This window comes from Schistocerca nitens, chromosome 8, assembly GCF_023898315.1.
Source record: "Schistocerca nitens isolate TAMUIC-IGC-003100 chromosome 8, iqSchNite1.1, whole genome shotgun sequence".
Classification (NCBI taxonomy): Eukaryota; Metazoa; Arthropoda; class Insecta; order Orthoptera; family Acrididae; genus Schistocerca; species Schistocerca nitens.
Genome location: NC_064621.1, coordinates 111,273,895 through 111,300,646, shown reverse-complemented (window position 1 = coordinate 111,300,646; position 26,752 = coordinate 111,273,895). Strand labels below are relative to the sequence as shown.

General features: G+C 41.5%; 1 protein-coding gene across 1 annotated transcript in view; it reads left to right on the top strand.

The window, feature by feature from the left end:
• The window catches only part of LOC126199431 (zinc finger protein 628-like), a 197,915-nt gene that overhangs the window by 122,001 nt on the left and 49,162 nt on the right, over nt 1-26,752 (top strand). The window contains exon 4 of the mRNA XM_049936348.1: nt 22,210-22,785. Coding sequence (XP_049792305.1) covers nt 22,210-22,785 — 576 coding nt within the window. The remainder of the gene's footprint in view (nt 1-22,209; nt 22,786-26,752) is intronic.

Here is a 26,752-nt window from a genome sequence, read left to right as displayed (position 1 = left end):
CTTAATCTGCCTTGTGCACCTTCTGATCAAAAACGATTTTTTATGGCTTCCTTTAAAGCTTCAGGCGTTTTAAAATTGTCCTGGGTCATAAGGACTCGCTGAGATCAAGCACATAAGTTGCCCAGCATAAGTCTAATCGTATGGTCTTCCATCCATGAATTTGGGGATATCCTCTGCAAGGACCTCGAGAAATTAAAGGATCTCTATCCGCAACAGCATGATAATACGTGAAATTATGCAATGTTATTCCTCACCTGACAACTGTAAACCCATTTAACCGTTATTCTTTGGCTTTTTGAAATTGTTGGCGTATGCATTGATTAATTTTACCGAAAGCTGTCTGTAATAAAGACACAACACTTCGTTTTCACACTTTCTGTATGATTTCACTATGCCTTGTGAGTTTAATTAAAATAGGTTTCTACACTACGATGATGCTCATCAATTTGGTTTGCACATATATGTTTTCCACAGCCTCAATCTGCTCAGTAACATCAGATTTCATTTGACTTAAATTATGAGATACAGTTTCAGTCACTTCAGATTGTTTCTTATATGCCGTTTCACATGTAGTCGTCAGTTCCACAACTTCATACTTCACTTAATGGAAAGTCTCCGTTTGTTCCTTCTGTAAGTCAATACTTGATCCATTCATCTCTTCTGAAATTCCCTCCATAGACCTACAAACTCCTATTGCAACTGTTTAATACTCTCTTCCTACTCTTTTCGTCTGTATATTGCATTAAACTAACCATAAGATCACTTGTGAACTGGCTTCTTATTTCACTAGTTTCAGTTTGCAGATCATATTTTATTGTTATTTAATTGGTATCTAATTTGCTTAAATCTGATTTCAGTACCTTCTAGTTAACAACAAATTTATCTTCTTACCTAACATTATTTTTCATTCATTTGGTTAGAATTAGTTTCTGATATTAATAGTCAGATACTGATTCTGATTCAATTTGATTACTTATCATAACGTTATATAAACTGGATTCCTCTTCATCCCCAGAAGCGTCACACTTTCTCCTGGTCTCCTCCTTTGTGATATTACAGATGTTTGCCCCTTACTACTACAATACAGTCACTTCCTACATTATAAAACCCTATCTTCAAACTATCTGTTTCATCACGTATAACTACCAATCTCCTCTTTATCTTTCATACTTTCTGTAATTAATTTTAAAAATACCATATTCTCTTGAATATAACAAGCATAACATGCAGTGCTGCTGGTGGATCGATCAGGCGCAGGGCAGGTTGCTCATGCAACGAACATACAATGCTAAAGCTGTAGTCCCAGCTACTCAGTAGAACCACATGCTCATGCACTGCCGAGAGAGCTACCGCTCTCCACTCCCATTGCCTGTGATTTGCAGCAGTGACTCCCTGGTGAGGTTGATAAACAGTACTCGATCCCTCCCTTGTAGGGACTGATCTCAATGTATACAGTCCGAACTCGCTTCGACTGCCACTACAAGGCAAATAGGCAAATATGATCACAGCCCACTCTGTGATTTCAGCAACCATATCGCACATGGCAGCACGAAGTACCGTGCTGCCCACTTCAGACTCGCTAAGGACAAGAGCAGATATGTTGAGGGATGAGCTGAACTGCAATTCCACATAGATGTGTGCAGAACAGCACCCACAGTGTTCCACATAGTTGATTGAGCATCTGCAGCACTGACGACCTACATGGCTAGATGGCTATAATAGTTTATCCTGGATTTAAGTAATTACGAGAACTATTCTGTAGAAATATCACGAATTTGGTGTTCTGCCCTTTGGGGGTTAATATTAAATGTTCATATACTGTCTGAATTCATACTCCCGATCCAGAGCGCTTCTTAAATTTTTAAAGTTTTTGTGTCAGGCGAGAAATTCCCCAGTAGAGGCCTAATATTCATATCTTCTTAGAAGCACAATATTCATTAGATTAATGGCACTTTTAAATTATCTGACTCTATGGTAGATACAAATTTGTACCAGCAAACGATGTAAAACGTTAAATTCGTTATTTGTTAATTTCCCAAGGGTAAATGTTTTTCACTGATTGTAACTATTTTTTCTTGCGTATCTAAAGCTGTTCAGCAGATTAAACTCCAAATCTATTAATGACACTGAAACACATTAGTTATATATCTTCAGTACCTGCAATCTACCAACCACATAGAAAACGATAGCTGCAAGATGCCTTGCATATGTTCGGCAAATAATAATAGTTTTATATGCCACTGATCTCCTTATGTAACTTTGATTAAGGTTATAGTCAGTTAGATTAAGGTTGTAGTCAGTATAAACTGGTAACAAATCTTGGCCTCGTATGTTGTTACAGTATTCCCTGCTATAAGATTTTTACACATACATTACCGCAGATAATTCTCATAGTTGTGGCCTCACCTCGCTGCCAACAATACTGTTTAAATCCTTCTTCTGTCGAAATGATTTGAATGAGGATTAAAAGAACGGTCATCATAAATGATCCGTTACAAATTTTGCTGCAACATGAAATACTTTGCTCCAATTTTTGTTGTAGTTTGGGGATATTGTTACAAGCTGTAACAGAGGCATTTGTTTCAGTTTCGTTGTAGTATAGGGTATTCTGTTACAGTTTGTTCCCGCAATCATTGTAACGTTGAGAGTTACATTTACTTGAATTTTATTGTAACCTTGTGGTATTTTGTTACAGCTTTTAGTGTAATGCTCGGCAGTTTGTTACACGTTTGCTGTGACATGGGTAATTTGTTACAATATTACTGCAATAACAGTAACATACAGGAAAATTTCATTCAGTTTCGTTTCATGCTTCACTGTAATAGACTATCAAAAGGGCAATACCTGGACAATTTGTTACATTCGTTTGCAGGCTGTCACAGTGTAACAACTCACTAGCGTCACATGTTGTTTCTTGTTACGTATTTTCTTAGAGAACGGAACAAGGGAAATTAAAAAAAGAAAGCAGATAGAGGCATAATATTCAGCGTAACAAATAGGGAAGTGGTGAAGCAAGTATTAACGATTCTTTACTGAGTAAGTCAGATAATAAGTACCGAATAAATTCCGTGACTTTATAACAGTTCTGTCGAAAAATTATCCTAACTTTCCCTAAAATTTACGTAGAAACTCCTCAGGTTTTGTTGAAACTTCAACGAAATATCTGCGGGATAGAGTTGTTGCTGCAGAAAGGGTACGTTGAAGATGAGCACTTAACCTCATTCCCTAACCTCTCCAGTATTGTATTTATGAAGGACAGCTATTCATGTAGGAGAAGAAGGAGAAGAGGAAGAACAAGAAGAAGGAGAAGACAGACAGACAAATATGAAGAAGATGAAGGTGTTAGAGCCCAAGAACACAATGTTTTTTATGAAAGCATTAAATGGAAATGTTAGGACAAGAAGAAGAGGATGATAATCCTATGATGATGTAACTGAAGCATTCAAGGCTTTTTAGGAACAACTGAATATTTTTAACCAAGTGTGTGGTAAAATATGAGGCGAGTTTGAAACAACACCGGTTCTACTGAGTCCAATACTCTTGAAGTTTCAAGACATGACAAGTGTTTACCAAAAAATATAGGAATGTGTAGTGAAATATTATGTATGACTGTTGTGTGGATGAACCCAGTGTAGGAATATGAAGCCCAAACGGTGTGAAATACGGAAATAAATATAAAATAAATAAAAATCAAAACAAATAGTTCGATGATTACAACTGCTTACAGCATTGACCACTGCCAGGGATACTGATCATTCGAATGAAATCATTTCATTCCTTGACATGGTTCGAGGAAGACATATTATGGAATAATTAAGGAGATAGATTTTCAAGAGCTTCAAAAAACCCTCAGGCAAGGCATTCCTGCATATGCATGTAATAATGTGAGGTTTAGACGATTTGAGGCATGCTGTCCTTCTACATATTATGCAATATATTTATTTATATATATTTAATATATATATATATATATATATATATATATATATATATATATATATATATATATATATATTTAATGGTCATGGTGATAGTCCTTTTGATTGTTGATTCTAACCACCATAATAGTGTCAATAAAGGCTTTTGTAATGGGTGAAATCAAATTTAAATTCTTCTTGCTAAGGATTGTGATATTTTCAGTGTAATTCATGCTGCCTGTGTCAATAAGAAGATTGTCCTAGTTCACCAACAATAATCACAAAACAAGGTGTTTATTAGTTGGACTTGTCCTACTCCCAAGAAGACCAAACGTGTTGGGCGCATTAGGACAGGACATGGTGACACTTTGAACTACCATAACGTTACAGTAGCCCTGTGAGACTGGTAATCACAAACTACATGCACAAACTGCAAGTATGCGACAGCTCAAGAAACTAGCGTACATGTGGCAATGCAAGGAAATTGTAGAAGAGAAGCAGTAGACAACTCTGTCGTGAGTGCCACTCTTATTTAGGAGAAAGTATGGCACTTCAGCACCTGGAATTGATAGTATGGCACAGTAGTAACTGTAATGTTTACTACAGGACAAGAGTAGCCAGGAGCACAGTACCGCAGCACCTGGATAATATAGTACAACGTGACGTTATTCTCTGGATATGGTATCTAAACTACATGGTGTAGTGCAGAACCACGTGTCATTCACATCTTGGTCACCTCTTTCCTCGTTCTGTGCCCACGCAGAGGCTGGAACACTTCATCGCTGTGGAACAGGCTGTCCTAGAGTTGTTTAAATAAAGATGCAGTTGTTCACAAACTATCCTACTTTAAATGTTTCAACAGCACACACTTACAAACTTAGAGCAAGTAATCTCTTCTGATTCTAAACTTTGTCAACTGTTTTAAAAACACAATTGGGTACGCAATTAGGATGTAGAAAATTGTTTAAATGATGAAGAAATGTTATGACACAGTGATTTAAGCTTAGGGCAAGGGTGTTTTAGAAATTCCCCGTTACATTCAGCTTAGTTTATTGATGCTGTCCTTAGGATACATGCAATCCGAAAATCATATAGGCTGCACCAGTATCCCCAGGAACGCCACCTTGGATACTATTCTTAGTACAGTTGATCTGGCAGTCATGCAGGCTGGACAAGGAATCAAAGAATGACTATTTTGGATTATGATGCAGTAGGGTTGGGGAGACTCCAGTAAGGCAAACACCTATCCTCAATCGCCATTTGGATTCTGTATTTAACACAAGTGACCTGGGAACCATGCACCCTATACCAGTATCCTCAAGTCGACATCCTAGTTTCTGATACCATGGGGCCTGGGAAAACTTGCTAGAACAAGTGTCTTTTTTAGTTCGTCATCTTGGATACTATACTTTGCCTAGGTGACCTAGCAACCATGCAAGTTGCACTGGTATCCCTTGGTCTGACTTCATTGGCCGCCATGTTGAACTACTAGAAATATAATAACATTGGGATGGAGAAAACAGTAGGACAAGTGGCCTATGTCCACCATCATACATAAGGCAATCTTGGACTTCAATTCTTGGCATTTTACTCTTAGCACAATTAGGCTGTTTTTCTATTTGCCACCGTATTTTGAATTTTCCTCCATTTTACACATAGCAGAATTGACCTATGATGTCATAGATGTGGTAGGAAGTGAAGGGCAACAAATCTCGCAATGTTGCATGATATCTTTCTTGATGTCATGTGAGTGGTTGCATATCCATATTGCCTCTGCATAAGTAATGACTCAGTGCCACTATTGAAACTATCAGCTTTGTTCACAGAGTTTCAACGAAGTTCTAAATTTTTTGCAGCATTCTCACCAAATTCATCGTGGTCTCATTCGAATTGAAGACTTCAGTGGTTCTGTGACAAGCTAGGCTGCCACTTTTTAGATCTACACCATAGGACTGCCAAGTATACTTACTTGTTTTCTTATTAGTTGGCGCTGAAGTCCTTGTAGAACCTTGGTCACCTTAGTCACTGATCTAACACCTTACTGAACATGAAGGCATCATTGGCGAACTACCAGAGATTGCTGCCCACCCTGTCTGCCAAATTCCCTGTCTGTCAAATTATTTATGTATATGGGGAACAACAATGGTCTTATCACACTATCCTGGAGCATACCTGATGACATCCTTAATAGTGGGACAAAGGCATTATCATCTCTCTTTGTTAGTGCAGGTTGTATACTTTCAGGGGCAGATTGGTTTCATTTATGACTCTCTCCCCCTTCCCTTAACCTTTTGTTCTGTTAATAAATTTATGACCCCCTGGGGTTGATTTATGGTCCTCTAGGGATAATCTGTCCTCTTGAGAAACCCCCAACCCTCCCCCTCTCCCTCCTCCTCCACCTACCCCTCTGGATGCCAACTCTCCCCCCTACCTCTCGCTGATACCAGTCTGAGGCCCAAGTCAAATAGCCCCCTACCACTGTAACAAGTTATAGTTTAGGAAATTCGGTTACATAGCAAACGCCATATTGTTTATTTATAAAATACAGTTTGCAGGTGTTGGATCTCTATTGCTCATCATTCTCTGTTGTTTTGGAAGATGCAGAATTAGAAGAAGATTTAATTAATCTGATCACAGAAGAAACACCAATATGAAACTTTCACCACACATAATTACACGGTTAAAAATCTTTCGATTGTGAAGCATGTGCCATCCCCAGGCCCACACCACACACCAGCCGCCTCGTGTGTTCCCCAAACCGCGTTGAGTAGCTTTGATATTTGAGACCTGCGAAAATTTGAGACCTGCGAAATTCTGGTGTGGGCGGGGGGTGAGAGAGTGTGGGTGGATTATATTCCAGAAGGGGAGGGTTTAATTATTTCATAAATTTAATTAATTAGTCAATCAAATTTGTAGAGTGGGAATGATCTATATGAATAACTGAGGGCAGAAAGTGTAATGTATCAGCGAGAGGAAGGAGAAGGTTGGAGGTTTCCAGAGACATAGGAGGACATATCATGCGTAGAGGGTCATAAACCAAACCTAGTGGGTCATAAATCAGTTAACAGAAAAACAAGTTAAGTGGAGGTGTGGGGGGTGTAAGTCAATAAAGTTTGATCCTGAATGTATGCAATCTACACTAACAAAGTTGGGCAATACCAGCTTTGTCCCACTATTACCCTTGTCTCTGAATAACGCTAGCCGTCAAGGACAACATATTGGGTTTTATTACTTAAGAAGTCTTTGATCCACTTACATAACTGAGAATTTATCCCATATGCTCATACCTTCGTTAACAGCCTGCAATGGGTCCCATGTCAAATGCTTTCCGAAAATCTAGAAATATGGAATCTGCTTGTTGCTCTTCATCCGTAGTTCACAGTATATCACGTGAAAAAAGGAAAGCTTTCATAGGAGTGAGGCTTCCTAAGACCATGGCGATTCGTGGACATAAGCTTCTCAGTCTCAAGAAAGAGTAGTACATTCGAACTGACAACATTTTTCAAGGATTCTGCAGCAAACCGAAGTTAGGGATATTGGTCTGCATTTTTGCGGGACCGTTCTTTTACCCTTCTTATATACTGGATAACTTGTGCCTTTTTGCAGTCAGTTTGGAGTTTGTGGTGGGCGAGGTATTCATGATAAATGCAGGCTAGGTAAGTTGCCAATGCCGAAGAGTACTCTCTGTTAAACCGAATTCTGATTCCATCTGGACCTGGTGATTTATTTACTTTCAAATCTTTCAGTTGTTTCTCTACACCAAGGATGCATATTACTATGGAGTCCATACAGAAGTCTGTCCTAAGGTCAAAAGACAGTACGTTTGCACGATTCTCCTGTGTGAACGATTTATTGAACCTGAAATTTAAAACTTTTTTCTATCTTTAACTGCCATGTCATACTTGTCAACAAGGACTGAATGGCAGCCTTAGAATCGCTTAGCGATCTTACATAGGACCAAAATTTTCTTGAGTTTCCTGCCAGATCTTCTGCTAAGGCTGGACGGTGGTAGTTGTTGTATGCTTCGCGCAAAGATCATTTGAGAGATGCACGAATTTGTGCTAATTTCCACTTGTAATATGTGCGTCCTCTCTTGAACCGATACTGCAACAACCTCTGCTTCCTGATCATCTTCCGAATTTCGGTTTTAAACCCTGGTGGATCTTTTCCATCCTTTATCCACTTATTAGGCACACAGCTCTCCAGACCACGATTTACAGTCTGCTTAAACTCTGCCCATAATTCCTCTACATCTATCTTGCTGAAACTGTGTGATGTCATGTCACTGTCTAAGTGAGATGCTAACAACTAATTATCTGCTCTTTCTAGCAGAAACACTCTCCTAGCATCCTTCTCCGATTTATTCGCTTTCGTTGTCATAGTTGCTATAATGAAATCATGACCGCTAATCCCCATTCCTATAATTACATTGTCGATAAGGTTCAGCCCATTTGTGGCTACAGTGTCTGAGATTTTTCTATAGCGTGTGGACTGCCGGGCCAGCTGATCAAAACAGTTTTCAGAAACACTTAAAACTTCCGGGCTGATAGGCCGTGGTCGAAGTATAAAACTGTCTCCTAACGTTTCGTCTCCGACTGCGGGAGATATCTTCGGAGGTAAAGCGGCGAACTGCTCCGAAGATGTCTCCCGCAGTCGGAGACGAAACGTTAGGAGACAGTTTTATACTTCGACCACGGCCTATCAGCCCGGAAGTTTTAAGTGAAGACAATACCGGCCGTGAAAGTTTACATTGTATGATCAGTTTTCAGAAAACACGTTGAAAGTGTTTCACATGACCGTTTGCCTGTACCCCCGGCAATGAATTCATAGGCATCCCAATCTATACTCGGTAGGTTAAAGTCACCTCAAACTAGTATTGCATGATCTGGTATTTACGCGCTACTAACCGTAGACTTTCTTTGAAAGACAGTAGAACTGTCACAGCGGAATCGAGTGGCCGATAAGGGTATCCAACAATTAACTTAATTTCACATACACCTGTTCTACGCGACCAGATAACTTCACTGTCACTTTCAACTCGCACCTCAGTAGAGACAATATTTTCCTCAACTGCAATGAACACTCTCCATCGTATGGCCTCTAATCTGCCTGTCCGATATATCTTTGATTCGCTAAATATCTCGGAGCTTTCCACCTCGGGTTTCAACCAGCTCGCTGTCCCAAGAATGATATGAGAGCGAGAACTTTCCTCGAGGGCAGTAAATTCAGTAATTTTACTACGAATGCTTCGACTGTTTACTGATAAAACTTTGACAGTCGATGTTTCTTTTTTCTGAACACCATCTGACTTCAACTGCTGCGTGTCGGCTGGAGAGTGTTCATCAGAGCACCTCAAATTACCGTTTAGCCTAAAACAAGAGCCTCGTGTGCACTTTACAACTGCTGTGTTACCCGAGTAGCATTTAGCTCTCGAGAGGATCATGAAGATGGACAGTTACTTAAATATACGGTGGTTGTTGACCATTCACTTGAGGCATTACAGTCCATGAGTAATTACCCAGTTTAATTCTCACTCCAGTGTAAAAATTAGCGAAATAATTATTGGCATCGGTGTTGCTGAGAAACACAAAAACTGAACAAAACTGCAGGATCACATGGAATTTCTATCAGATTCTATACCGTATGTGAGGTTAAGTTGGTCTCATAACCATAATCTGCTTTAGATCCCTCGAACAGAAAGCTGTGCACAGTTGCTGGAAGAAAGCACGCACGTACGAGAAGGGTAGCAGACGTAATCCACAAAACTAACGCCCATATATCTTCAACTTAAATTAGTTGTACGTTTTTGAGCACAAATACTTTGAGGTATTTCTAACAGAGTGACTTCTCTCATGTCATCCAGTGTGAATTCGGAAAATTTCATCTCACATTACATCATGAAATGCATGGAGCAAGGCTATCACGTTATTTCAACATTTATCGGTTTCCGAAAGGCATTTGACACAGTACCACACCTATGTTTAAAGTACGATCGCATGAGATCTCTAGCGCAATTCGCGGATGGTTTGAGGATTTCTTGACAGGGAGGACGCAACACGTTATCTTGGATGGAGAGCCACCGACAGTTAGAGAAGAAGCTTGAAATGTGCCCCAGGGAAGTGTGTTGGAAGCCTTGCTGTTCACGCTATTAATGATCTTGCAGACACTGTTAATAGTAGCTTGAAACTTTCTGCACATGATGCAGTTATTTAGACTGAAGTAATACAAAAATATTCAGTCGGTTCTTGATAAGATTTCAATGTGTTGCGATGATTAGCAACTTGCTTTAATGTCCAGACTTGTAAAATTTCGTACTTCACAAAACGGAAATGCCTGCAGTATCCACGATTCACAATTCGAATCGATTAACTAACACATAAACCTTGGAGTAACAGGGACGATGACGAAGGCATAGCTGTAGGTAAAGCAGTTGGCAGACTGCCTTTCATTGGTAGAATGCTTGGTAACTGAAATCAGTCTAGAAGGAGATTGCTTACAAAACACTCGAATGATACATCCTTGATTACTGCTTAGTGTGCGGAACACGTACCAAGTAACAGGGTATATAATGACGTTGGACGCTCTAGGCCTTGTCTTAAGGAAGTTTTTGGAGTGTTGTTGAACGTTGTAATGGTCGTTTTTAGTGCTGAGAGAGGAAGAAGTAGCACATGTACCTGGAGAAAGTTTGGATCATGTGTTCCATCGTTACTGAGGGAGCTACGTTTGCCGGGTGAGCAGTTCATTGGCTGCACGTCTTCGAGAAACTTTAACGTGATTAAGTGAAAGGTGTTACTTCAACCGATAATCGGACTTGAGCATTTGTTGTTGCCTAATGACTGCTTCAGTATGAGCACTTTTCTGATACTCTAGTCGTCAGCAGCTTACAAAACATAGTACAATGCGGAATAATCGAGTGTTCTAATCCTGAAATGTGTGTCCGCCCCGCCTGTGTTATTTGCTAGATATTCCAAACTGCAACTATTTTTCCTTTTTACCTGTACAGATAGTGAGGATGCTTCATAATCCCTAGTCAACAGTCTTCTAGCACCATGCAGTGTATTCTTCGTTCCCACCCGTCGAATCCCTTCACACTCTCTGCTCAGATTTACTAGAGCTCTCGTCGTTCGTTCCATCCTTAACGTGTGCCCAAAGCACTTCAGTCCAGATATTCTCACTTGCTCTAGTGCTCTCTCTCTCTCTCGCCTCATAATTTGCCCAGTTTCGTTTTCTGTATAATGGACCTCAAGATCATCACCGATGCTTGTAGTTGCGATGAGAACCTTAGTAAGGGAGCATGCTCTTATAACGTGTACTACGACTGGTTTTGAAGTATCTCTTTTACACCACTGATTTTGATTTTCTTGGCACCGTTGGATCCCATAGAAACAGTACAGGAATTTGCCAGAAACATCGGCCCTTCTGAACACTATTTGCAATTTCTTTTGTGGTCGTATTACATCTCGAAATTTTCCAAATTTTCCACATTCGCTAGGTGTTGATTACCTATCTTAAACTTTTCAAAAAATGGTTCAAATGGCTCTGAGCGCTATGGGACTTGACTGCTACGGTCATCAGTCCCCTAGAACTTAGAACTACTTAAACCTAACTAACCTAAGGACATCACACACATACATGCCCGAGGCAGGATTCGAACCTGCGACCGTAGCGATTGCCCAGTTCCAGACTGTAGCGCCTAGAACCGCTCGGCCACAACGGCTGGCCCTTAAACTTCTCTAGTCGGTTGTCGGAACTTGTCATATACCTACTGCTTCGCATTCACGTATTTTGCCGAGCCTCAGTTAATTCTTTACCTTGCGTTATTCAGACTTACGGGGTGACTCCGTGACGATGTTACAAACTTTCAGGGATGATAGAGACGGGAATATGTGTCAATCTGAGGTAAGGGACCCTGTTTCGGAAACGACCAAGTAAAAATTTATAAGCGAAAATCGTTCTGTTACCTATGAGAGAGGACCGATTCTACTGCGTCCGGAACCGTGCTGCTGCTACGGTCGCAGGTTCGAATCCTGCCTCGGGAATGGATGTGTGTGATGTCATTAGGTTAGTTAGGTTAAAGTAGTTCTAAGTCGGGACTGATGACCTCATATGTTAAGTCCCATAGTGCTTAGAGCCATTTGAACCATTTTTTTCTACTGCAAGCTCTCCGTTTTATACATACTGAGAGGAAATAGTATGGACTATAGTCAGAAAAAATGTGCAGTAAATATGGGCTCTGAAGTACATATCTTAGAATTATGAGTACTTGTTCATCTTTGCTGTGTGAAACTTATCTCTTATACTAAACAAGCGCTCATTGCCCTGAAGGTACGCATTTTAATCCCGTGTTTAGTAGAAAATATTTTCTTACTCCTTAAATATGGAAAGTAAAGAGCCTGCAACAGAAGTGTTCCACCGCCAGAGCTCTCAGAACGACTTTCGATTCGGCGGTTTCTGGATCAGGGACACTTAGCTTACGCTTCTTCATCATCACTGTAAGTCTGCGAAAATATTTTCCAACATTACCAAGCAGTCACCCTGTTTATACTTTAGGAACACGTAGACGCAACAAGTAACAGCGCATGTAAGAATCCCATGTAACATACACGAATCTGAGTGGTAAAAATAAGTAAAGGCACCCAGGAGGGCTAACAGAAAATCATACAGAACACGATGCTACACCAACGCTGATTGCTTGATTGATTAGTTTCACAAATCAGTAAGGTGAGGTTCATGGCAGAGGGTCCTTAGGATGGTACCACGTGTTTTGTTCCCAGTGTAATTGCGTATAAAGGGTGAGAGAAATGATTCCTTGAATGGCCCTGTGCATACTGTAATGAGTATAGCCTTCTATTCACTGTCCACAGCAGAACGTAGATGGCTTAAGTTTATATCTGTATTCATCACTTAATACTCATTCTCAAAATTTTATAAATAAGCTTCAGCGGGATAATTTGTGTTTATCTTCAGTTGCTTTTTACATTTCCCTGATGCTATCCTGTGAGTCAAACAAAATGTTACTATCATTGCCCCCTTTCTTTGTCTACAATCAGTATCCACTTTTAATCGAATTTGATACGGCCGCAGACACTTGAGCAACACCGTAAGATAGAGTGCAGAAGGAATTTATCTCCCACACATCCTGATCTTGATGCTGAGTTATTGTTTAAGGGGACGAAACATCGGAAGTCATCACTCCAGTGCCCCCCTCCCCCCCCCCCACTTTACTTCCAGGACAATATGTCTGCGCGTAGTTTCGTGGCGTGTATCTGAGGCGAAAAATGGCAATCATCCCCATATTCACATAATGGGATGTGGGGAATCACCTAAAAACATCGTCAAGGCTGTACAGCACACCGATCCGTTGTCGTTATTCCGCCGGGCGGATTCGAACCGGAGCCGTCATGCCTCCCCTGCGCGGAAACCCTCGTGTCAACACGCTTGGCTTCCCGTGCGATTATCACCTATCTGACTGCATTTGTATCAACCACCGTATGTCTCCTATTTGACTGACCTACGAACGAGCCCATGTGATCATTCCATTTCATATCGCAAAATATAGCGTAGCCTTACTAAAAAAGGACATGAAATCTATAAAATTCACGTATATAAATACGTAATATACTATAATTAATAGGGAAAACTGACAAGGGTGAATGTAAGGGATAACAGAAGCAGAAATTTTCCAGCAGACATGGGTCCGGAAACGAGTCGTTTGCGAGATAATAGCGAAATTGTGGTTACGAGCCGTTACTGACTTCAGAAATTTTCACTGAAACGCGTTTAGCTACAGTTATCGCACGCTGATTGGAGACTTTTCTTCGTCCATTTTCGTAATATTAGATTCACCAAATCACTTTAGCTGCCACCGATAACCATACACATCACTAGCACTGGCTCTGTCCAGTACATTTTCCATTTCTAACCTTTACTCTGAGTTTCTTCACTTATGGGCGGATTAGCGTCGAGGTGAGTCAGTTGCGGAGGGGTTGACCCTCGAGCCGGGCAATGGGGCAAGCATTGTGGTGTCAGGTGCGTGTTTGGCAGACCTGTACGCTGAAAAATGTTCCAATTGTCTGAACGTGCTGTTTATAATTAACCTGGGGCTTGAGGAGTTACCGCAAAACAACCAGCTGCCATCGCTCCAGCAATGGAATAGCAATGATATTACCTCTACCTCGAGGTATACAATACTGTCGGCCTCTCGGCATATGTTGGTGTCGTACAAATCTGTTGGCTCAGCTATGCGCGAACATCTCCCCAGGATTTCAGCTACATGCTCCTTAAGACCCAAAACACAAATATTAACGTTAGACTGTTACCTTAACATTTAATACAACACAACGAAACAAAACATTTATTTACATTCAGGTGGTTGCCATTCTACATTAGTGGCACCACTCATCCTGTCTAGAGCACCTTGCCCTGAGGACTTCAGTTCACGAAAACAATCGTACATATAGTCTCTTTTTCTCTTTTAAGTCCACTTCATGCTTAAACGGCACAAAACCAATTTATTTCTGAACTTAAGATTGTCTCTTTCCTTTTACTCTTTGTGTTGGCGAGGGAGTCCCCATTCCTTAATTTCTATGTTAGTCGTAATCATACAGGAAAATAAGCCGAATACCGCATATTCAACATCTAAATCTACCTCTACACAGATACTCTGCAAACCACCATACGGTTAGGGTACCATGCACCTCTACTGGTCATTTCTTCCCTGTTCCAGTAGTCTTTCCTCGACAATGCTTTTATTTTAACTGTGCCAAACGTTAAGAGTCGTTGAATGGATCTAAGGCAGCTATCGACGCTAATGATCGGCTGTTCGGTTTTTAATGCGGCCTTGAATCCCCTGTTTTAAACAATTACCTCGAATCACATAACATAATATTCCTGACCCGATTCTACGTCGGTTTGTACGCGTAGCATGGCTCTGCAGTACCCGTTTCATATCCATTTCCTGAGTCGTGCTGTTCAACAGATTCGTCTCTCAAGCGGTTCAGCTTACAGAGGCGAGTGTAGTGTTATGGTATGTGCGTTTTGATTGTCGTCTATATGACAAGGGAACCAACTTTGGAAAATTTCTGATCAAAGGATATGAGTTTCAGCATCCTAGCTCTATCAGTCAGTCCGACTGTTGCTTGGGTTACGCCCTGTGCCTCGCAGACGCCTTCAGACTGCCCCCTGCCACAAGAGGGATATTTTCTGCCTGGTCTCGGCACGTGTCACTGTTCTCTCCCATGTGTGAACGTATAACCACACTACCAGCCACATGTTTCCTCACTGACAACTTTTCACCCTCCGCTAGAATTGACGCTCCTCTATCGTCTGGATTTCCTCCCTACACACACTTTTCCTTAGGTTCCCGGACCGGACATACCAAATATAAGATGTAATCTCAACAAATGTAGAGATACACAAATACATATAGCAAACCGATACACAAATACGAGTACACATCACAAACTAATGACAAAAAATAACATTTTTGCTCTTGCACTATAGAATAAAACAAATAATTCTCTCCCTTTCAGTATTAGTCATCGGCTAAAACCGTCGAAGCTCATTCCAGTTAGCATAATACAGACTCTTAATGACATTACAAGAACATAAGACACAAAGAAACTGGGAAGGATTTAATGGGAAAAATGCTTTATATTTGGGATATTTTGGATTCCTTTTCCGAAATTCGCTTCAATTTTTACTACCACATTGGTCTCCCAGGACCATTTTTCACTTTGAAACGGTCATCATGTAACATGAATTACTTTGATATCTTTTTGTCTACTACATTTAACCTAAGGTGGATGCGAACCAACATCAGGTCCCCTTTCTTTATTAAGGGCGTTTTCGCACTGATGTCGTGTCGTTCCTTTCTTAAAACTCATTTTCTCCTAATCCTTCTCAGCGCATGCAACGACTGGTCGAGAGGATAGTTGTGATGCTATCTTAAATGGCATCAATACTGCGTCATGCAACAGCAGTTCTGTCGGCGAGTAGCCAGTCGTGTTGCGAAACCTTTTATTTATTATTTCCTGAAATTGTGGTACGTATTCAGATCATATAGTGGGCTTTTCCGAACGGTGAATTCTGGCGAGTTTGTCTACCTTACGAAAGTACCGCTGAACTGGGTTGCAGCTGCATGGTAAACAATTGTTCGGCAAATGGTTGCGGTGGTGGTTATGGCTATTGTAACTGGCTCCGTATGGGGAACATATCTCTTACGTTTTGTGGAGGATCACGCTACCAGTGACTTCACTTGCACTTCCTCCCCATCGTGCTTCCATTTGGCGAGATAGCACATTCCTATCTCCTTGTGGATTCTGCTGCTAGTACCCTCCTATATTTCTCCAAATTAGATTAGTCGTTTGCCCATAGCTGCCCTTAACGTTCCCACAGTGTTGTGGTTTACTTCCACCGCGTTTCTGATCACCGATGCTGGCGTGGTGACAGTTTCCTTCCTCCTAGAAGTCATCTACCAGGGCCAGTACTTTTCAAGATTGTCGTGTCTCACGATGGATGTCGTTTAATAGTTGTCTTCTCGCCCACTCGAGTATGAACAAATATTTCAGTGGTATCAACTCCTCGGCTTCCATGGATGGGTCTAGGTGACTTCCTGATAATCATTACGGATAATAAGAATTCACACAAAACTGCCCCACACGGACTTGGTCTACAGCGAGTGTCTAAGTATATGCCAACTGGCATGGTTCCAGTGCTGGGCAGGGAATTCGCAGCTCTATAAGTAAAGTCAGGGCAGTACCACCCTGTGATTTGCCACACCGAAAGTCCACTTTAAAAGCCAATGATGACTGGAGACATTCATTTGTTGTTTAGGACTCAGTTGCCTGGTATCATAGCAGTCCTGAAAGTTCTGCAAGAAGTCAGTTGAAAGGATATGCTAGGTAGCGTTATTTGGGTGTGCTCATACCGCAGATGAGGTTAACTACTCTCACTGAAGGGTGGCATATCTCCGTACACAGAACATTGGATGTTTGAGCCGGTGGGCAGCAGAATGGCTCTTTTGGTTCATGTAAATGAGCCAGTCCTCGCAGTCCCCACACTCAATGTTTACAATACTACGGACAGCTGTTGTTGCAGGTATAACAGTGGCAGGGTGGCCGGCTCACCGCTAGCTACAAAGGCAGACAGGGTATTAGGAGTGATATGAGTTCTAACACTATGCCTTCTGTTTCCTTACTGCTGCAAGCTGTGGTCTCCCTGTCTGGTGGAGAATCTCTGAGAAAATGTCTTCGCAGGCGAGAACACAACAAATTCCAACATTTGACGCCTGCCGTAGTACTCAGCTCCTTACATACGAGCTTATCGTCTATTTTCTAAGTTACTTTCTAGTAATTCTTTCTCGTGCACTTCATAATGTACAGAAACTTGTTCTGCTGTTCCCATCATAAGTACTCCAACGTTTCCCTCTGATATCAAAACCATTGTTTGAATATCACGCTAAACCACTGTGTGATCCAAACTCACTGCCTACTCAGCGACTCCAAAGTTGCCTCTTGGACAACCGACTGTTGTAGACATTAAGAACTTGCCCACCTACTTCAGCAGCCTTGCTATCGACATCAACAACTGTTTTAGCTAACGAGCCATCTTTTTCCCTGAGAAAATTCTCGATTACCTCAACCTGAAACCTTGCCATGATGATTCTGGAGGAGAATCACGAACAAATAAGAGGAACTTTTTAAGTCTTTGACATGATGATCCAGTCTCAAATTCAATTTGTACACTGTATGACTATCATCAGCTGGCTCAACACACATCAGCTCTGACAGTACCTGCTTACGGAGTGGTACTTGACGTTTATTTTTATGTACATCTGGTGGTGTTGAGGACTGTGTGTAGCATCCCAAGCTGGGAGTAGTGACTCGTCTACTGTGGCGGCAACGGCAGACGTGGCGGCGGTGGAGGTGTCATCGACTGTGGTGTTGTGGCAGCGTCCGCCGTACTGCGGCGTCGGCGTCGTAGACTGCGGTAGCAGAGATGGTGGTCGCCTCGCTATTGGTCTGCATGCTCTTGACTGTTGGCGGCTGCCGGCTTGGTCAGCGGTCAGCGAGGAGGGGGGGGGGGGGGGGGGGAGAGCGTCTCTCCCGAATAGTTATTGGCACTGGCAACTGCAAAGGCCTGGCTTTCCTCACATATGGGTGGATAGGAAGGGTCGTCGCACTTGTCAGTGTAGCTATCTTCCTGGTCTCTCAGTCCTTGCATCTGGCAACAAAGACACACTTTCTCAGAAATGAAAATGAAATTCTGGTTGCCTAGTACGATTCAGCAGGGAACAGGTATCACTATTATCACCGCGATCACTCGGCCAAGAGGGTCTAATTCAAATACTGGCTGTAAATAGAAACACTGGCAAATCTCATCAGTCGAAATCTACAATTACAGAAACCTCGTGAACGGTGGTCTTCTCATAGCCACCACATTTTTGATGGTGCTCTGTTCTGACCAAAGAATGTGGTGACAGTGACAGAAGAACTGATGAAAAACTGCCTGACTCCTGGCTCCCAAGTAACGGGTATGTTTAGCGTTACCTGTTAAAAAAATGGTTCAAATGGCTCTGAGCACTATGGGACTCAACTGCTGAGGTCATTAGTCCCCTAGGACTTAGAACTAGTTAAACCTAACTAACCTAAGGACATCACAAACATCCATGCCCGAGGCAGGATTCGAACCTGCGACCGTAGTGGTCTTGCGGTTCCAGACTGCAGCGCCTTTAACCGCACGGCCACTTCGGCCGGCAGCGTTACCTGTTAGTTGAATGTTGCTCCACCTGCGATCAGCATCTGACCCCATATCATCTAGCATGGCTTTCTGATTGCTAAATGAAAGAATTTTAGGAGGCAAAAGGGGAATTCAACAGACCACCTGTCTGACAAATCTGATAAAACTTACATATAACGTAAAAAAAAGACAACTCGAGGTAATCTCTAGTAATCTCGCCATGACTTATCCACATATAATACCGACCCAACCTGAAAACTCTTACTGCAGGACAAATCTAAAGATCAAGTAATAGCATCATAAACGTTTTGATAACTCGTCCACTCTTTGATCAGAGTACAAAGATTAAATCGTCAAAATTATTATACCCACGAGAATTGATGAGGTTTAAGCTCAGGCAGGGGCAGTACAAATTCCCATCACGAAAGTAAATTAGCATAATCGCAATAGTGGAATGAGATGCAAGGGTTTGTATTTCTACGAATTCACGACTGAAACAATAGCGGTTGCATTACAGCGAATGTGAAAGGGCTGTAGCTCGAACTGTGAGACTCATGGCTGCTACTAAGAATGGTAACTAGGCACAAGGACATATAAATGGCGACAACGCCTGCGCCTATTCGATGCCATGAACCGAAAAAAGAACGGCAAATAACTGAGGGTGAAAAGACCTCTTTCCTCATTCCAGTTACCTAGGGCATTGCAACACACTACGCCTCCGCCACCAGAACAAGGCGTCTAAACACGGCGAAAACTGGGATTTGTTCCGATAAGTATGGCGTGGTCTCACGGTTCAGAGGTTGGGGTTTCTGGAATGGGCGGCAACTCAGGAAAAGGGCGGAACAGACTAACGTTCCTGCCTCTGAGGAAGCCGTGGCAAAGAAATTTAAAGCAACGGTTCGACCAGGCTTTATGCTGGTTTACCATTTTGAGAGTTATAATGAATAATTAAACCAAGACTCGGAAAATTCCTCCGCTCCAACGAGTCAACAGTTCTGTTTGTAGGAAAGCCTACAGGATTATTTAAATGCTGGAGCAAATAAGTTTTTTACCACTCCATAAACGATTAATTTCACCGACTTTCGGAATATTATTCGGAGCGACACATGAGATATATAAAACGATTCGTAAATCTGAGTACAGTTTGAATCTACCATTGGGAATACAGATTATACTTTACTGGTATCCTCTCTCATTCTTCGTCAGGAAGGCTGGACAGGGCTGCAGTCATTCCTACTGCACATCCTGCGGCTGGCTAGAGAAGCGTTTCTGCTCTGCATACCTACACAACACAACTGTAAGGTTGTAGGCTGTCTGCTGTATGCTTAGTAAGGAAGAACCTTCGTACTCAACTTCTAGTTTTTCGAAGTGTGAATAGCGCTCATTGTACCCACTGGTGACCATTCAACTAATAGAAAGCTGTCCAGGAATTGAGGTAGGTGATTCAGAGGCCGGACTGTCTTTTGGATGGCGATTGTTAGGATTTTTCTTTTTTCCTTAACACCTGGGATGCATTCATTTTGTTTTATGTCACTTTATTTCAAGCCCTTGGTTACATAACAACATCTTTTTGACATTGAATCATCTTTGCTCAGAACTTCATTATTTGGACGTCTTGCATATAAAAAGGCGGGATTCTCTGAGAAATCCCTCTAAATGTCTATGAACAGCTGCAGTCGTTACGATATGGTACCCGTATTGTCTTCATATCCCCATATCCGCACCATGACGTAGATATCCTCCTGATTTTTCCAATAACGTTATTGTACGGGCTGACATGCCGATTTTCTCCACCATTCGTTTCCTACTATGCTTATGTTCCATTCGTAGGTAACTTCGTCTTCACTTCGTTATGGGGAGCTAGCTTTCGCTGTACGTGGGATTAGAGAAGCATGTGAAGATAAATCAAACATAATTGTAATCTGAATGGCTCCTATTGGAGCGACAGATACAAAAGTAACCATCTTGCTTTATGTCGGTTGTCGGGAGCGCTGGAAAGTACAAAGGAAACTTAAGTGCACGCTGAAAAAACGGGGCAGACTTCATTAGATACAGTTTAATCTTCTTCTTTCTGCGAGTTTTCTACGCAATATGACGTCTCTCGCATCCAGGTTTCCATCTCCTATTTTCCCAGTCCTCTTCTTTAATGGCCTTGTCCTGAGTCGCACACCTTCACTCCATCGTTCCAATGTAAGGTGGGTCTTCCTCGGTTTCTTAGTCGTAAAGGTCTCCAGCGCCATATTTTACAAGGGCATCTTTCCTCTGGCATTTTTCTAAGACGTCCATATCTTGATAGCCGTTCATTTTCAATTTTGTCCACAATATCCTTTGTAACTCCCATCTGTTTTCGAAGCAGTTCATTTCGTATTGCGTCTCTTCTTGTCACTTTTAGTTTTATAAAACATGTAAAATAAATTCCAGCTCATAAACAGGATCTACGGCAGTGAAGTTTCCGGATCCTTAATCGGATGTAAAGACACAAACTAGACTGATAATGAAATTAACAGACGTGTTTGATCATCGGTATAATATAATTACGCTCCGAACTTCATTGCCATATTACAGACTCCAGTGAACCACAAAATGTGAACAATTATTGCAGAAAGTCTATTCAAGAGCCGTGACGTCCTCGTGTTCCAGGCCGTTTGGTCATTCCTATGTATGTAAGCATTACCATCCATTATATGGAAACCAGAATGCGAAAGCAGAAAGATGAGCACATTCCTTTGCAGGTTGCCATCTCTATAGGCCATTACCTGTTTCCTCCCCCAAATGATAGCTGGAGGTGACTCTTAATTCCAGCCAGTGGTTAGCCTCTAGTATGTCTATTATCGGCCACGTGTAACGTCACCCAATAATGCAGTTGCGTTGCCACTCTGATCCGCTACAACGAACACAAGGCGGCAACTGTTGTTCCGAGGCCTCTGGTCACAACTGGTATAGGCACGTCAAGGGATCTCATTTTGGCTTACCATTAATGCGACGTGCCCCTGTATTGTTCTACAACAGTTTCACTGCATGTTATAATGACGCAATGAATTCACGTGGCTGTTAACTATCTCTCAGATTCTCGAAATTGGTCTGCATTCTTTCTACTATAATATATTGATTGTATAATAACGTAATAACTTCACGTAGCTGAATGGGTTGGTGGAAGTCGTTGAACTGTAGACCATTTCGGTGAGTTGCATGTCCCTAACCTGCCCTAATAATCCTTCTGCATAAGGGATCTATAGTTCAGCATGAGTCTGAAGCACATGTCGTTCCTAGCGAATCTTCACACTGAGCAGTGAAGGCTAGGTTAAAGGCACACCGAAAATATCTGTGGTCCAGTCACGATTCGATCTCACGACCTCCCACTTTCCAGATTTAACTGATAGCTTCTCCTTTACTCCATCAGACGTAACTGTAACTGATCAGTCTCAAAATTGAGCCTTTCCGACTGTCAGTGACATGTTCCAACTTCTGACTAACAATCTTTGCAAATCTCGTTCTCTCTCAATAGTAGGTCCATTGTTTGTGCTGCAGCTCATGTAAGACTTTCCATGTACAGCAGGGTGAAGGCTTTGGGGCACCGCCAACATGGCAGCCAGTGCAGGAGGCGGACAGCCTTCGCCTGAAGCGGTTGATGGGCATAGGACCTGCAGACAAGGTGATGTGCCCAAAAACCAACAACATCAACAGCAGCAGCAGAAGCAGTACCGGTCAACGTTGCGAGCCGAAGGCCGTGACGTCACCTCAAACTATGCAGCAGCGCCAGTGCGTTGACGCAGTTCAGCATCAGCCGCCTCCTCCACCACCTCTTAGTGTTTCTCCACATCAGATCCGCCACCTCACTCGCGCGATGCCGCCTCTCCCGCCATCACCACCGCTCCCGACACCACCGTCACACCCACTATCACCATCAAAGCTTCCAGCGCCCTTCCAGGAACTCCAGCAGCCACAGCCACCGCCGTTGCAACCTCCTCGCCCTAGCCAGCAGCAGCCTCCAGACATTCCAGAAACTTTACGGAAACCTGAAGAACTGCCAGAAAATCGAACTTTAGTCTCTGCTGCAGCCACCGACCTACAGAGGAAACACAAGTGTGAAGACTGCGGCAAGTTCTTCGGCACCAAGGCGGCTCTCAAGGTGTGTCTCCGACATATTGCCGGTATTTTGGCTGACAAAGTTGCATTAATAACGTACATACGAAATTTTCTGCATACGCTTAACACCAGAAGCCTGTAAAATTTTCATGCTTTTGGACAGTTACTGCTAGTAGAACTGATATGTTGCATGCCGTAGAAGTGTTTATTACTGATCCATTTCGCTAGTTACAAGATATCTTGAAAGTTATGAATTATGAAATCTCTTTTTAAACTCCTTGGCTCAATCATCAAATACATATATCAGCTGCGTAGTTAATTTCTCCTTCAGATATGCTTCTGATTTTTCCCGACGTAAGACATCGATTTCTTTAAACGTCTTATTGTTTCCTGTTACGCAAACACAACTACGTCGACTTTGCTGTTAATGTTTTTCTACACACAAAGGTATTTGCAACGAAGTCTCTCCTCCTGAATCGTCATATACGAAGACAACGAGTGATGATGGAACCTCTGCCGCCGTAGCTTTTCTAAGATCGCGTGGATCCTTTCTTGATTTAACGCGAATATACAGTAAAATGAATATGACACTTTTGGGCTAGAAATTAATTTGATTCAAACGGATTTTCAGAAACATACCAAATAATTCGGAGCAGTATAGGAAGGAACAGCCAGGTGGGAAATACTGTGTCTGTGGGTGAACGAGTTGGCACAAATACATCAACATTTATTAAATGTTAAAAACGTGAACATAATTATTTACGATATTTACAGTAATGATAGCTTCATACATAACTTTGTTATCCCACAGCTCTATTGTAGCGTCGATCATCGGCTGGAGTCCAAAGTTCAATTACTTTTTGACTGTCAGGAGATTAGTAGCGTTGTGATAAGTGTATCTAATCTCATGGCAAGTCTAGCGAAATCTGGGACGGAGCTCAGCGTGTGTCGAATTAAAAGAGGTCCTAAATTTTAGATTTACTCACAATCGCCGATTTTCAGTCATAACCGATCGCAACGTCCGATATATGGTTGTTTATTAAACAGAAATTGTACATCAGAAAATTATATGTGGTATTCCACAAAAGTATTCCTTAGTAATTAATAATTCTTACCCGTAATTCAGTAAAACGTCACATTCCTCTGCCATTTATAGCTCATACATCAGCTCCTACACGCTCCTGGAGAATCTCAATTTTAATCACTTGGATTAGCACGTTATTTATGCCTGTTTCCTACACCATTTTCTCCATTAGTTAGCCCTTGAGTCATTGAGATGCTCATTATGGTACATTCCAGTCTTTTCATACATTCCATTCTCTTCTCTCCATTTATCGGATTTTACGCAGATACTAATCTTTCTGGGAGCAGCACGTATTCAAAAGAAAATCTATGAGGACGACAGAAGTCAAGGGGTCTAAATAACGAAATCATAGTTTCGAGAAATCTCAAGTCACAGTTGACAGTTTGGTAACGGTGAAAATTAGAATTTCACCGTTTCAACCATATCAGACGAGCACTAGGGTCCTTAGCTTTTTATTACCAATCATAATAAGTAGGGGGAGCAGCCGTTTTGTGTTTGATATGTATAAAAGTGGAGAATAGGCACGTATATCTCTTTAACACTTAAAATAAACAAAGTGATATTGCTCATAGTATGTAATGTAATTAACAGGCTTAATTGATATGAAAACGTAGAGCACTACATCGAATTTTACTTATTTATTTACAAAAGAAAAAATCTGAAGCTAACATTTTTCAATTCTATTAAAATCATCATTTGTGTCAGATGTTGTTACCCAAGTCAGCAGCGACATCATCACCTACATGAGTAACAAGGAATGATGGTTCATTGATCATTCCGTGGCTTTGGCTGGAGATAAAATTGGCGGTGTATCGGTGGTACAAACTGCGGAAGGTCCATGAGGTCCTCCTTTTTTTTTGTGTTTTGGCTCTGGCTTTTCAACAATGAGTTGAAGGATATAAAGCTGGCTAGCATTTTACCTGTCCGTTGTTTACTCACTGAAAGTTCCTGGTGAGGCAGAATACTTTCAAAAGATGCTGTCTTGTAACAAAAAACAATTGGGTTTTTCTTTTCATAATGAAGTAACAGCATTCCTCGTATCTCTGGCACAGTCCTCCAGTAGTACCGGTTTATTGACTAGGGATCAGTGAAGTCTTCATACGACATCTTAATAACAAAACATTTTCGACTTCTTGTGGCAGCCAGATTCATCCAGTCTTATGGTAAGGGAAGTCACGTTGGTTCTTTTTTTTCTTAATTTCAATGATCCCAAAGACGTGATCACATTCATTCTATCAATGTCGAGAAGGTAGGAAATTTTCAAACAGTTTTGATTTGGGTGTTCTTAAAATTTAACACCAACATTTTATTATTAAACGGCTTTTTTTTTTTGTTCTGCCCTCTCACTGAAAGTTGAGATGTGCTTTACAGTATGAGGAAGACTGTGGATATACCTCGACAAGCAAGATGTTCTCTCCTGGCAACCCCTATGTGCCTGTTCTTCATGCCCCACAAATATATAAGCAGTACCACTGGTAATATTGTGAATATTGAGGCTGTATGTCCATAGCTCTGACAGATAGTAGCCTTTTGAGTTTGTTACAAATGATTTCGGTATCATCTTTTGTAGATCAAGCATATGGTTGTCCTCCTTCAGTTCCTTGCATTTTCTTTTGGATTCTTTTCGTGCCTCTTCCTCTCTTAGATGAACTTGTTTTTCAACTTCAGCCGCATTTTTTTATCAGGCACGCCATGTGTAATTTTAATTTGCAACCTGTCAGAAGTTACATAGGTATGAGACCTGTGGAAACTTAAGTTAAAACCTGTCTTGAAAACATATCTATAAAAACTGTATCTTGTACGTTTCAATTTCATTTTCCTCTTGCAAAATGTTTAGCACATGTGATACATTACTGTCACACTTACGTTTGACTTTTAGTACTTCGGTTTGGGGAATTTGTTCTGCTATAATGAGTAGATGTGGAATGTTCTTGTAAGCTCCCTCGCAGTTTCCGTTCGATTTGCTGATATTTTATTTGGGGTCTCCTTCTTTTCTCGTTTGTCACATGGTGAAATACAGGATAGATTTTATTTTTTAATGATAGCATCTGTTGTTGTTTTGTTTCATACGTCAGAGAGTTTTAAAAAAGGTTTTGCGTGCTCTAAAACCTTTCGGTTTGTACATAGGCGTACATAATAAGTCTTGATGAGTGACAGATGCGGTTTTCTTCTTCAACATAAGCTGTATGTCTGATGTTCCCATCTACCTAGTTCGCAACAAGGACCTGCATACCAGCCACTGGTTCAGCATACAGGAAACGTTTCAGCGGCCTCACAAGTAAAATTCATTGGCAGTTTAAGCTAGCAGCCATTATGCATCAACCACATTCCTTGTGGTGTGTGGCAAAGTAAGTGGTCACTAATGAATCATGACTATACATAGATGCTAAACCGTTGATAATACGACGATTCAACCACTCCAATGATCTTATGTGGCCAACAGATGTCGGCTCAGTTAGCTTTTGTTGGCATCTCGCTTCATAAGTGAAAAGTGTTGACGAGGTGTTTTTGTCAGAGATGTCGGTCTGTTGCAACAACTAGCTACCAACTTACTCTTGTGGTGAAATAAATACTGGTGATAATTCCCACTGACATTGTCAGATATGCATTAATTAAATAAGAAATTTATACCACATAATGTGTAATGTAATATACCAGTACTGTTTAGAATATCACAGACTCAGCGTCCATTTTCGGACGTTGATGTGAACTATTTTGTACTTTGCCCGCTAACTTTATATTCACTTTATATAGCTGATTGAGTATTACCACTATCCCAACTCTGTAATCAATGGTTCGCCACTGGTGTGGATTGAACACCTCTGTCTCTGATGGGTCGACAGTGCGATCCGTTGCGTGACGATACGAGAGCCGGATTTGTTACCGATTGTGAAATAGCCACTAGAAATATAGGGACCAACACAGG